Source organism: Phaethon aethereus (genome assembly GCF_964289735.1).
Source record: "Phaethon aethereus genome assembly, chromosome: 20".
In the NCBI taxonomy this organism is placed as follows: Eukaryota; Metazoa; Chordata; class Aves; order Phaethontiformes; family Phaethontidae; genus Phaethon; species Phaethon aethereus.
In genome coordinates this window covers 10,558,245-10,571,559 of record NC_138596.1, presented here as the reverse complement: position 1 = coordinate 10,571,559, position 13,315 = coordinate 10,558,245, and the positions used below count along the sequence as shown (strand labels likewise).

Below are 13,315 nucleotides of genomic sequence, written 5' to 3'. Positions count from 1 at the left end.
AGATCATTACTACCAGGGGCTGTACTCAGAAAGCACCCGAGTCACTGAACTCCACATGCAAGAACGCTGCTAGAGGCAGAAGTCCACCTCTCCCCTCTGCAGCTCCCGCCGCTCTGATACTGAAGGGAATCTTTTATACGGACATTTGGCACTGCGCTGGGAACGACAAACTCTGACACGGAGGGCTCCTTTAGCAACCCGCTAGGCCTGGACCTAACTTCAATGCACAGTTACATGGCTCTGAAGCCAGGAATGGATTCACAGGGGCCGATTTGTGTCTTCTCTGATCAGCAGAAAAAGACTTGTTTATAGAGTTGTGAAATCCTGCAGCTGATTAGTCCTCATAACTGTTATTAGCTAACTCCAGTGCAGAGAGGGAGAAGCAGCTGTAGATTTTATTTTAGGATGTACTTATTCTTAGTGGGCCATAAAACCGCATTATCGGGTGTTCCTGTATTCTAGTGAAGAGAAGGATTTGTTTTTGTAGATCCTGGAGGGGATGACTTGGCCACCTCAACTGCCTGGAGAAGGTAAGGCTACATTCCACCGTTGCCTCACGGAACTCACTGCAATGGGCATTTGAGTTTCTCCATCACTAAAGCAGACGCTGGAAGCACTACCAGAGTCAGCAAGTGTGATACGCGAACTCTTTAGACTATTCAGTCTTGTGAGTTTGCTGGCAGCTACCTGACATCTGTCCCAGAGCTTTTGGGAAGTGGTAAGTCCTACATAAGTGGCAAGTATCATCAGTAACAGAGCAAGACTAAAGATTCTTCAGGTCTGATCAATTCTTCGCAACAACTGAAGCAGCACGTGCTGAGAAAAGAGGGGAAGAAATAATTGGCACTTGCCTGTAAATATAATTGTGGAAGAAAGCAATATGGAGAAAGGCTGACCTACAGTTACACTTACTCACTGACAATACATCCCCTGCTGCTACTATGCACTGGGCTATAAAATGTAATAACGAGGAACTGAACTATAACAGAGGCAATTCCTCAAAGCCACTACCTTATTTGGGTGCACGGCACGCCGCAGGTTTTCCATCCATTTATCTCGCTCTGCTGCAGAACGACATGAGAAGCACTTACTTCCTGATGAAGTCGTCACCTACAGGGAAAGGAACAGGATTATGTCTTGACCAGCACACTGCAGACTGAGATCTGGGAGAGAGGGGGAGTTAGGAAAGATGCTAGTGGAATTTTTTTTTTTTTTTTAAGTAAACAGCTTTACCCAAGCATGAAGCAACAGCCCCGAAGGCTAGCGGAAGAACAGGGCAACTCTCTGTGTCACAGAAATAATCATGGAAGCAAATTCCAATTACTTCTCCTCTTCCACACCAGAAAACACTAGATAATGGGCCTCATGCATGCGATGCTTTAAACCACCAATTTCCACAATTCAGAAAGTGCAAATCCTTAGATGAACTAAAGACAAATTGCAACCACCTGGCATTCCTCCAGATTCAACCCAAAGCCTGCGACAGTAACAACCCATTCCTTGTTTTCAGCAGAACCTCAGGCCCAGAAAGGCTGGCTTCATACCTTCCCCCTTTGTGTCCTGTTGCTTCTGAAGACCACGCTGTGAAGAACTTGGGGCCAAGTCTATACACCCCACTCCTGGCAGCTGCAGGAGCTCACGGCCCGGCTGGAGGCCCTCCGCTGCCCACAGTGCCTGCGCCCCAGCTGGGGAGAACCAGGCTGGGCTCCCAGACCCAGAGATGGCCAGCGGAGCGTTGCTGAGCCCTCCTCTCACCTCTCGCACTTCCGGTATCCATCCAAGGGATCTTTCCGCAGTGTTTGTGAGACTTTCTCTGGTCATCGGGACTTCATAGCCAGGTTCCGAAGAAGCACACTCACAGCAGTGACATTTCCAGTGGTGCAAATGCCCCTTATTCCTTATCACATCCCTGTGACCACATGGAAACTCAGCCCCGTTGAGAGCCCACCGAAGCAGCCGCTGCCCAGCGGCCCCAGGCACCAAATGTTTCTTCCTATCTACCACACCAAGCTTCCTCGGCATCACCTACTGTGCCGAGGTCTAAAAGGCCAGTAGCTCTTTGCATCTTCTCACATACACGTAACCCTCAAGCCGCGACCTCCTCCAGGCCCTGCTGGCAACCCGACAGACCACGACTGTGGCCCCAGAACCTCACACTGCCCACAAAGCCCTCTGCCAGCTGCTCTGCCCCTCTCTGCATTTGCTGCATTTGGTGATGTCCAGTAATATTCTTTATGTACATCTCTGCAGGCCAAACGGACCTGGCTAGTACTTTAAATAACTCCCCTCTGAGCTTCATTTCCCCCAGCCTCAAGCTGCAGAATTATTTGTGAGTACTTTATCATCTCACAGTGTTTGTATTTACACACCACTCACTGGGTTATCTGCTTCTGGGAGACATAATCTCCTTTAATTTCATGTACCTCTCAGAAGCCTAACCTGTTCTTAGAGCAGAGCTGGCACTTGCTAAGATTTGTCATTAGCTAACCTCAATGAGGAGTTGAGCACATCCCTTCCTTTGAACACAGACATCTTCTAACTGGGACAAAATGCCAAGAGGTCTACCCTGTCTTTACACAGCAAATGGAAGAAATCTTCCAACCCCTGACATGCCAGAAGCGCTCTCCTTCAGGCAGACACTCTTCCCTGTCCTTACACACTTTCATCCTCTGTCCTGTAAAATTAGATACTCTTCTGAGCACAAGATACCTTCTATTCCCAAGAAAAGACGACTCCAATAGTATGGAGCATCCTTTCACGCTTCAGTGTATTTCCAGCTTCTTCAGTTTCCCATTACAAATCTGACCTGCTTCATCTCCTGTTTGCAGCTGCAGATGCTCATGTGAGCCTCCATCCCGGAACCTTCGCAAATGGACTTCTGGTGGCACAAGAGATGCAGCACTTGCAAGATTGTGCACAGCGTGTGACCCCTGCACCCCTTGCTCTGCCAGAGGGTATGGCAGCTTTGCATTGCGATCCAATTCTCGCTAGGAGTTCCTGCAACAGCATTCAAGCCGAGCATAGCCACACACCTGACTGGTAATAACACCTGAAGAGAAGCAACACACGGCTGCATTACCGTTGACATGGTGCTGCACCACCTTAACACTGAATGACAAATACAAAGATCCCAGAAGTACCACTTAGCAATGTTTTTTAAGAACAGAACTCCCAGGGAAGTACCATGGCAGATGCACAGCAAATGAGCACTGGTCCACACAGCTCTCTAGTTGCTCGATCGATGTGAATTTCTAAGGCTTCAAAACTGTTCTTCAGACAAGAACCAACAATTCAAACTTGAGCCCTGTCTTATTTGGCCCATCTAATTCAGCTGCAAAAGACTCAAAATCATCCATGTTCAAGTCCAAAACACTGAAATCCTGACTACTGGTACAGCCACACTGCAGGTGTTAGGGATGGGTTTCTGTACCTCTCACTGGCAAAAACCCTCCCACTGACATTCTGACCAAGGTGCACAAAATTCAGTCCCCACTGATTGCTTAGAAATCAGTTAATAAAGGTGGAACAGGTCAAATACACCTTTCAGTAAACTATACCATTAGTCCATTGCCTCAAAGGCCATTTCTCACCTAGCTTTTTGGTTAGCTCTTTTGTTTTGATGGGATTTTGGCGTACAAACGCGTCAGAAAACAATCTTCACAGATCTAGAGAATTTGGTAGGAAGCTTGGAAACTCTTCCATGAAAGAGAATGATTACTTTGATTTTGTTGAAAGATGCTCTCTTAAAACAAGTCCTCCTTGGTGACATACATGGATCCCACAGCTGCCTAGAGGATTCATATCCAAATAAATAAGCATGCAATTTAGCTGTCCTTCTATTGAATCTGTTAATTGTCACTTTTTTACCAGCTATCTGTTAGGTTGAATATCTAATATATTTTCTTGCCACACTTAAGTCAACATATTATCATTGAGTTATCATGGAAAAATTTATGATTCAATTCCAAACCAATTACTGATTAACTAATCACTTAAAACCTACAAAAACTGTAACTGTCATACTTAAGTGAGAGAAGGGGAAAATCCTCACGTGTCAGACGTGAAGCCCTCTTTATCTGATGGGAGTTGAAGGTTGTATCTACCACGTGTGACCAAAAACGTAATTTCCCCCAGACCTGCAATAGCATCCCAGCTTTGAGCTCTGACCTAAACATCATATGGCATTAATAATCTTCATGAGATATTAATTATCTTGATAAAGAGAGTATTCTGGTCTCATCAAGATTTTGGATATGCTAGAATACTATTAATGTACAGGATAAACTCAATTAATAAAACTCATTAATTTCTAAAATGTTACTTATTCACATTCATTATTCAAGTCCTCGGATGGGTGATTCCTTAAGTCAGATAAAATCTTGTCATTTTAAGAACATCTTAGGTACAGCATGGGGTCCTCAAAGTACACTTGAAAGAATCTCACTGGAGTAACAACAGAAGATGGTAACTGAGTTACTGAAGCTGCTTCCCTCAAAGTGTTCAAAAGATTTTATGAGGGAAAGTTCGGGCTCAAGCCGGTAAACACCACCATGACCAAGTGCAGACGGGCAAACCGGCGCTGCCTGGGCCAGCCCCGCAGACCTGTGACGGCTGCTCAGGGCGTCTGTGGGGCCACGTGAGCAACGGCGAACATTTGCACAGCTGGTCTAAATTTAGTGGAGCTAAATTTAGCTCCACTAAATTCCCCCTTGCTCAGGCAAGGCCAGGATGAGGCGACACGGTTTTAGTTGTATCAGAGCAACTACGGTTTTTCTTTCTCCTGCTCTGCATCCCCAGCTATGTCCTGCAAGAGCCCAGACACAAGCTGTGCAACAGGACAAGACTCTGGTCTGCCAAGACAGTATCAGAGCCCTTCGGTCCTCACTCCCCTGCCTGGCCCAAGTCACCAAGACCCCACAAATAGCAAAGCCAGGAATAGGCTCTGGGAGTCTGGACTCCAAGTCTCCTTTACTGGGCTAAGGTGCCTATTGTACATTTAGCACACAGAGCATATGCAGTGGCACTAGATGATTGTGCTGACTGGGAGGTCTTGTAGGGAGAGAGAAGATGATGTTGAGCAACTTTTTAAAAAAAAAAAATCAATGAAGAAAACAGGTAAATAGTGACGGCCAAGTCCTCAGCAAGTCAGAAGAAAGCAAGTTTCATGGAACTAAATAAGCAGAAAAAGCCAAATGCAGCATTTGAGAAAGCACTGCATTACTGCTGACTCTCCTTACCCCCGGCAGAGCGCAGCCGAGGGGCAGAGCTGAGCAGACAGCTACGGCACATCTTAATGCATGTCAGTCGAGCTAAAGGAGAGAAACGATTGCACTGTACCTTCATACAGCCAGCTCCCTCCAAACGAGCCACTTGGTTTTTTTCCATTGCAGATGGCTTTGGCACCTCTCGCTTTTGTCTCCATTTGGGTGCGCTGCCAGTTCTCTCTCTGAACCTGCCCTCTTCGGCACGACTCCATCCGCAGCCATGTCAAATGCTGCCGCCTTGTTCTCCGAGCCACGAGGCGGCTGCTGCAGCTCGGTGGAGGAGGACCTGTGTACCTGCCGTACCTCGCACTGCCCGTGCTGGGCAGCCTGGGCCGCAACCAGCTTCTGGAAAAGCTGCTGCACGCTGTTGTTGGTGAGGGACCCCAAAGAGCACGCGGAGCCAGCCCAGCCAACTGAGCACCAACATCCCAAATGAGAACAGACACCAGCCAGCTGGTGATGGAAGCAGCTTCCTACGCACTGCCCACTCCCCGACCACCCCACCACAAGGAGACGGCAGTTAGGAACAGTGTAAGGCTGGCACTGCCCAACATCAGCAACACTTTGCTTCTCAATTTGAGATGGCAAACTTGGCTGTTCCTGACCGATCTCCCTAGAGAACAGATCCACAGTAGCCTCCAAGTGCAGCGACAAGGCACCACTACCAACCCACAGCACCTTCGCAATCCACCGTGCAGAAAATGTCTTGGTTCCCTTTGTCTCCGTGACTCTGGCAGTAACCTCTCACTTGACATTTCTTAGTCAGGGCTCCTTTTCCAGGACATCAGCTTGAGCTTCTCACTCTTCAGTGTTCCCACCTCCTGGCATCAGCTTCACTCTTCCTTTCAGCCTCATGCAGGCTTCAACCAGAGCTTTCCCAGTTCCAGGCCACAGGAATCGCTACAGGTTTTACTGCTCTTCGCTGAGCTTCCACTGCAAGGCGGCAGCAGCCTTTGCCAAGTCTCATCTGTACTTTCAGATAAAGCAATGCTGAAGGACACAGGATCACAGGCCACTGATGGGACCCCCAGGACACAGCAGTAGCTGAAGGCAACGTTCACGCACTGAGGAGGAGAAGATGTTTGTGTGGTTTTGTAGCTCAGCTTTCACTATTGCCTGACTCGGAGAACTGTGTAATAAAGTTGCCCGTGCCAATGCACGCACGGGTCCGGAGGGGCCAGCAGCAACTGCCCAGCCTGCCCCAGCACACACTGCCCCTCTGCCCGGGCGCGAGGCATGGCCCAGGCTCACCCCTCCAGCCCTGCGCTGCCCGAAGGCAATGCTAACCCTTTGCTTCCATCAGTTGTACCTAAGTGCACGACGGATTGTGGTCACTGCCTGCTACCCACCAGGGATCCTGGGAGATCTGCAAACTCGTTTCAGTGCTGACCTCACTCTGAATTTGAAGGAGGCTCTCTGGAGATACAAGACCAGCGCATGAACACAATACGCCATTTAGCGCTCACCTCAGTCCTTCCTGCTGGAGCTTGTTGATGAGTAACCGTCAGTTACAAATCAATGTCCCTTTTGTTTTCTGGCATTCTTCCTTTCCTCTGCAGGATTTGCAGAGCAGCAATTAACATGTTCTTTTTTTCTGTATGACTCTTCTTTATCCAACTCACTTAAAAATAAAATTGTCTTCCTCCTTACAAGTGCATGACTTGTGTAATTTCCCTCTCAGTCAACTTTCTACAAGTACTGTTCATATCCCTTCCCCTGCTCTTATGCGTTGAACAGAATTGGTAAACAACTCTTATATTATGGATGTCACATCTATTTTCCATCTAGCTTCATTTTATCTTTCTTGAGTGGAATGTAATAGAGGCCATATAATTTACAAAACTGTTCTCCTCCTGACCTGCCACACTTGCTCAATTCTACAGAGAATGAACAGCACTGGAAAAATTTATACCTCAGCCCACTTCAGAGTTTATGTTTGGGGCTATTTTTTGTAAGACTGTTTTTGTGTTACCTACTTGTATTTTAAGAAATGGATCTTTTAATTCATTTCTTTCCAAGTGTGCTAATTGCAATAAAGAAAAAAAATCTTTCTCTCTCCAGTCTGAGAGACACTGCCAAGGCTGTCTTCACCTAGCTCTGCCCATCCAGGAGAAGCCTGCAGTCCCATCATCCCCTACAGTACGATCCACCCATGGATATATGGGCTATCTGCTCTTCTATATCCGAATACAAATGGGTTGCCTTCTCTTCACAGAAGTATTGACCGCCTTATTACTGTAAGAAAACCATTTCCCAGTTCTGTATTCAGCCACTGCCATAAGCAATAATACTTTGCCATCCATGATGCAGGGCAAATGATTCCCAAGACATACTACACTGAATTATTCAACTACGACTGGTTTGTATATGTCCTACCACCTCCTGCTACTACAGACCTAACCACATGCCATAAGAGATGTTAAAAAACCCTGAAATAGATTTTCCTATTTACTCAAACAAGTGAACCTTCAGTTTTCTAGACAGAGTCCCACTGACAACAGTAGGCTATCTTTGTGACCGTACATAATGTCTTTGTGAACCGTGAGTAGAGATTAGCACTTTCCGATACCTGTATGAACATAAACTACAGATTTATGCTCTGCTAATACACAGCCTTAAGTAGTCCAGCACCTGTGCCAGCAGCGAGCTCTGCTGCGACAACGGTTACAAGGCAAAGAGCTCACTGCTCTGATTTTGTGGATATGATCCTCCTTGGAAAGATGGGAGTAATTTTCTGCCTATGAAATGTTCTCTGTGTAGCAATTCAGAGCAGAAACGTTTTGTAACAGCCAGAGCCCGAGATGCAAGCCCACAGCTGGCTCCCCAGTCAGCCCCGGGACAGACAGAAAGGCTCCTTACCTCAAAGCAATAGTCTTGTCCCAGGATGCTGCTGTGGACTGGCTTGATGACCACTTCTTCCTCCATACTGAGATCCAGAGCCTCAACAGCACTACTGGGACTGAGCAAAGACTCGTGGGAGCGCGATTCTTTCAGCCTCGGCATTAGATGGGATCTAGAGGAAAAATGTAATGGTATCAGTGGATGCTTTCCTTCCCAGAGAAATTATTTAGTCCATCTGTTAGCAACAACTGCAGAATATTCCTGGGAGTTTTTTGCCATGAGATAACCGAGGGCCCAGAATAGCAGGGACTGCTGCGTCGTCCCATTTATAATTTGGTGAGCAGGTTCCATTACAGGCTGTATGTTCAGCAAAAACATTTTTTCCAAACTGACGCACTCAGGACTACATGACGAGAGGTTTGTAGACTGCGGGTCTCTGCACAGCCCAGTACGTCTTTAACCGGCCATCACACCTGCCGCGCGAGGCCTCCCAGGTGCGCTGCAGGAGGAGCGGATCCGGGAGGCCGGCCGGCGCCCGCACGAACTACTGCACTCCTCAGTACCGCAGCCGGGTCTGCAGCACCCGGCGCTGAGCTCCGGCGGCCGGCGCAGGACTGGCTCTGCACGCGCCTGGGAGCTCTCATCAGCGTCCTACTTCATGCCGCGCTGTTTTGCGGCGCCCAGCCCCTCCCAAGAGAAGGAACTGACCTGCAGATGGGGAGGAATTAACGACACGTCCTTCTCAACCCCCAGCCCCGCGCTCGCTCAGCGCGTACAGCGCGTGCCCGGGGAGCCGCTGGCCCTGCCAGGGCAGACGCCAGGCCCCTGTGCGCAGGTACCCTTCTCCCCCACCAAAACGCGCACCCCCGCACCAGGAGGAGCCGGCGTGTGGACCCGCACTCTGTGACCAATAACCCCAGGGCTCGTGTGCTCTCTCCAGCTGTTACACACATCCCGGGACGGGGACAGTGTGGAAAATAAGGCCACGATAGCCCTATCGATTGATCTAAATGCTCCGGAGTCCCACTGGCAGCATTTAGCAGCAGGGAGCCCACAGACAGCAAGCAGCACGCCATTTTCGAGACAGCCAATACAGTCAACGGTGCTGTAACTCTTAAAGCAAAACCAGAAAGCTCAAGGGGGAAACAAAAAAGATAGCTAGCTAGATATTCCCAGGGAAAACACAGCAAAACCATAAAGTGGCAAGGGAAAAAATAACTTGAGAGCAAAGGGAGCAGAAGCCTTCTCTATAGCCTGCACCATGTAAAATGCTCCTACGCCAGCCAGCTCACAAAAGCTCTGATCCCAGTAACTCTGACCTTTAAAACCTCTGGCAAGCACTTCAGGGTCTTCCAAAGAGACCACGTGCCCCTCTGTCTACAAGAGGGTACGACGCCTTCTTCAGAGGCACAGAAGGACAGAAATAAGGGGAGTTTGAGATACTCTCAGCATGGTCTTTTATGAACGAAAACAACAATGCTCCCAGTATACTCTCAGATTGCTTTGTGTGTGTGTGTTGAGTTTTGTCATTCCCTAGAATAAAGCTGACCAAAACACAGAAATGTCAACAGTGCATGCAAAATTCATAGCTTCCACTGAATCACACGCCAGGCTGAATCTAGAAACAGCCAAAGGAGAATCTAAGATAAACAGCAGCAGAAGGTAAACAGGTGCTTCTCTAGATTTGCCATTAACATTTCATGCCATTGACGAACCCCCAGGTGATAACGGATCAGCCCGCAGCGGGGTGCTCCAGCTGAGCACGCTAAATGGGCAGCGCGGAAAGCCGCAGGCCGGCCCTCCTGCCCAGCGGCACGGCGGGCCAGCCGGCCCGGGACACGCTGCCCCAGGGCTACGCGAGAGCGCGGGCTGCAGACGCGTCCCTGCCCTACGGAGGCTGACGGCCAGGACCAGCTGAGGAGGTACCTGTTAGGGCGCCTGCAGAAGAACAGACTATACCACCACAACCTTCTTCTCTGAGGACAACCATCAGCCCTCAAATGTTAAAAGCCCTGGGCTAGCACAGCCCTGTGCTGGATCAGAAGGGGTGGCTTTGAAGCAAAAGGCTCTCTATCCCATTAGCGATTCTCTAAAATGCCCGCTCACCCCGTATCTCTATGGTGAATAAATTGATCTTTAGGAACTGAGGACAGTTGTTTCCCAGTACTTTGTGGCAATTTTACACTCTTTTCACAGAAAAGGGTCCGTATCCTTTTCCTCTGAATGATACTGTAAATTAACTGTAATACAGACAGATCAAGTTACCTCTGGATGCTGAGCGCAGAACTAATATCCAGCGGCTCAAGAACTGACAACACAGACTGCTCACCAAGCCCTGATAAGCCTGGACTAAAGGCATTTATGGTAAATCTTATTTCCATATTTTACAGATGAAATCAGAAAAGGTAAGTAACCAAGCTGAGGCGTGCATTCTTGTTTGGACAAATATAAATACTGATACTCTAAACCTACAACTCAGGAATTGCACACTGTAACGCACACGTCTACATCACTGAGCTGGACTGTTTTACGCTGGCCCAAGAATTTTTGTTAAAATTAAAACAAAACAAGTCTATTTTTCATTTACAACTACTGCAGCTGCAAGGCCATGGATGGGAATGCAGATGTGCAATACGAAGAATTACCAAGGGGGAGTTTCTCAGGACATACTGTGTTCTCACCAGATTCAGCAAATGCGTATTTATATCCACCCATACTCCGCCGTATGCCTCTGGGAATCCTAAAACTAACGGGACTTTTCTTGGGCAGGAGTTATTAGTCAGGTTCTTGCTTTGGCAGGACCCACTCCCACAACATCTTTTACTCCGGAACAGCCAACCAGATCCAACGCAGGTCAGTAACAGAGACATTTTTCACCAGATGCTGCACTGTATGGAGGGAGTGCTGCAGGTCTCAAACCAGCCCTAAAAGGCCCAGCATCTGCCTGTGTATCAAGAGCTAAGTGGGGAGATGTCATTAATTAGAGACTCTCATTTGAAATCTCAGCGGAAGGATGAGATCTCTCTCTGCCAGAGGCAGCCCTGGCAGAGCAGGATGAGGGCTGCCTGTGCAGAACCTCCCAGGCGACTGGCCCCATCCCCTCCCCAGCACCCCGGAGCCGGTCCTGATGCTACAGCACTTAACCCACAGCAGCCCGGCACAGTCCGGGGGCCTGCAAATGCCTCGGCGTGCGAGAAGGGCTATACACCATCAGTCTCCTAAGGACACGCGGTCCTGTCATTTTAATAGCCTGTTCTAGAGGAGAGCGCATTTCTCGTGTCCTTTGGTAAGTAACATGACATTTGCGGCGGGAGTCCATTTACTGCAAGATGTTTGCAAGTCCCTGTCACAGCTCCCACAGACTTCCCTTTGTATTAACAGTAAGAAAAAAGGTCCTGCTAAGGCCATAAGCTGCTTCCCTGACTCGGAGGGTGAGGGCATTCTTCTTACCAAAAGGACCACTCTGTCGTCCTTCTTCCAAAAGCCTTCCCTCCGTCTGGGCAGGGAGAACATAAACCTGCCGTGTGCATGTTACAGTGATGTCTTCAGAGCAGTAACGTCTCTGTCTTGTACATCAGGCCATAAAAGACCTGGAGAGCTTCACTGGGCAAGGGCTGGCACATGCTAAAAGATCACCCAACGAATCCGTTTGCTGATGAAGAAGGGCAGAAATATTAAGCACACAACGTGACGGCTGGACTCAGCCTGAAACGGGGCACCAGGCGCCGGTGCGGCTGTGCTCCTGCTGCGGGGGACTCAGCTCGACTCCCTCCAGCTCTGCCCCGAGAGTCACCCCCCGCAGCCAGGATTTCCTCCCAGGGAGGCAGGAACGTTTCTATCAGGAGACCCAAACAACCCGATGTCCCCAAGGGACTGTAACGATACATCACTGCTCCTGAGGGAGAAGCAGTGATATAAGCGGGAGGTGGATGCTCAGCTCTGCCTGCTTCCACCCAACATGGGCAGAGCGCAGCATCCACGGGGACCGAGATACCAGAATGCCTGCGAACTCGTGCTCCTCCTTGGCCATCCAACACCCTAGCAGGCAAACTCACCTGGAACATCATTTGCCTACTGCATACATACACTTCCAAGATGACAGAGGTACTTTGTTCAAATTCATCTCTCTACCATCACTTTTCAGAACGCTGCCTGTGGGGCCATCCAATCTCTTGCTGCAGTAACTCGCTGTGTATTCCAGGTCCCGTCACGGCTTACGTGAGCTGATGAAATTCAGTTCCTACACCTTTGTTTTAATATGGTGGGACTAGCCAGCTGCCCAGAGACATCTCATAGCAAGAAACCCTCTTTCCAAACAGCCCATTCAGTTCCTTTTGCCATGGGCCTTATTTTAATCCCTTTCTACTTGCCTGAAGTTCAGCTGAAATGAAGGGGGTGGGGTGGGGGGGGTGGGCTGAGCTCATAAAAAACCACATCAGTTCTAAAGAGAAGTAACATTACTGCTACTGGCACTGACCTGAGGAGTCCTACGGAGAGGCAGCCAGTTTCTGGTTATTAAAGAAAGAGGTTTACTGCCCAAGAGCAATGAGAGAGGATTGTTCTCCTAAATAATAGAAGTCATAAAACATTACCATGTGAAGGGATGCAATCCCCCTCTGCCTGCTTCCTCCATAGGCGGCCAGAATTAGGGGCGTCAAGTATTACCAGGCTGTGACAGCACACCTAACCTAACCAGGACCTTGCGGACTGCAGTGAAGACATGGACGTGGAGAAACAAGCACAGAGGGACAATTCAATCTCTCCTCATCAGACTTCAGGGCTGGATTTTGAGCAATGGAGGCAGCAACCATCCATCTGCAGCAGTGGCACCACGCACGCAGCAGCTCCGCAGAATGACTGAAGGGACTGCCCGGGAGTCCAGGCTCGATGTTCTTTTAAGAACAAAGATACACTGCCGAGGCTACAAGGAAGGAAAAAAATTAGAGCTTGTCTACACAGAATTATTCTGGAATAGGTCTTGTGTGTTAGACTCATACGCTCTTATTCCGGAACAGCTTTCTTGCAAAGACAAGCCCTCAAAGGGGCAACCCCATCGGTTTTCATTTCAGAACCTCACCTGCCTGAAACCACCCAGCTGTTGCTGCTTCTGTGGTTTTATGATGAAAATTTTCCTGATATTTTTGAGAGACAGAAGCAAGCAGGGAACCTGCCTGGGTAGCTGCAGAGGGATGGAGCAGACACAAAATCTA

At 48.7% G+C, this 13,315-nt stretch overlaps 1 protein-coding gene across 1 annotated transcript in view; it reads right to left on the bottom strand.

The window, feature by feature from the left end:
- Positions 1–13,315, bottom strand: part of DAB2IP (DAB2 interacting protein) — a gene marked incomplete at both ends in the record, with an annotated part of 204,802 nt that overhangs the window by 35,557 nt on the left and 155,930 nt on the right. The window contains 2 exons of the mRNA XM_082009096.1: positions 1,012–1,110; positions 8,124–8,277. Of these exons, the coding sequence (XP_081865222.1) occupies positions 1,012–1,110; positions 8,124–8,277 (253 nt within the window). The remainder of the gene's footprint in view (positions 1–1,011; positions 1,111–8,123; positions 8,278–13,315) is intronic.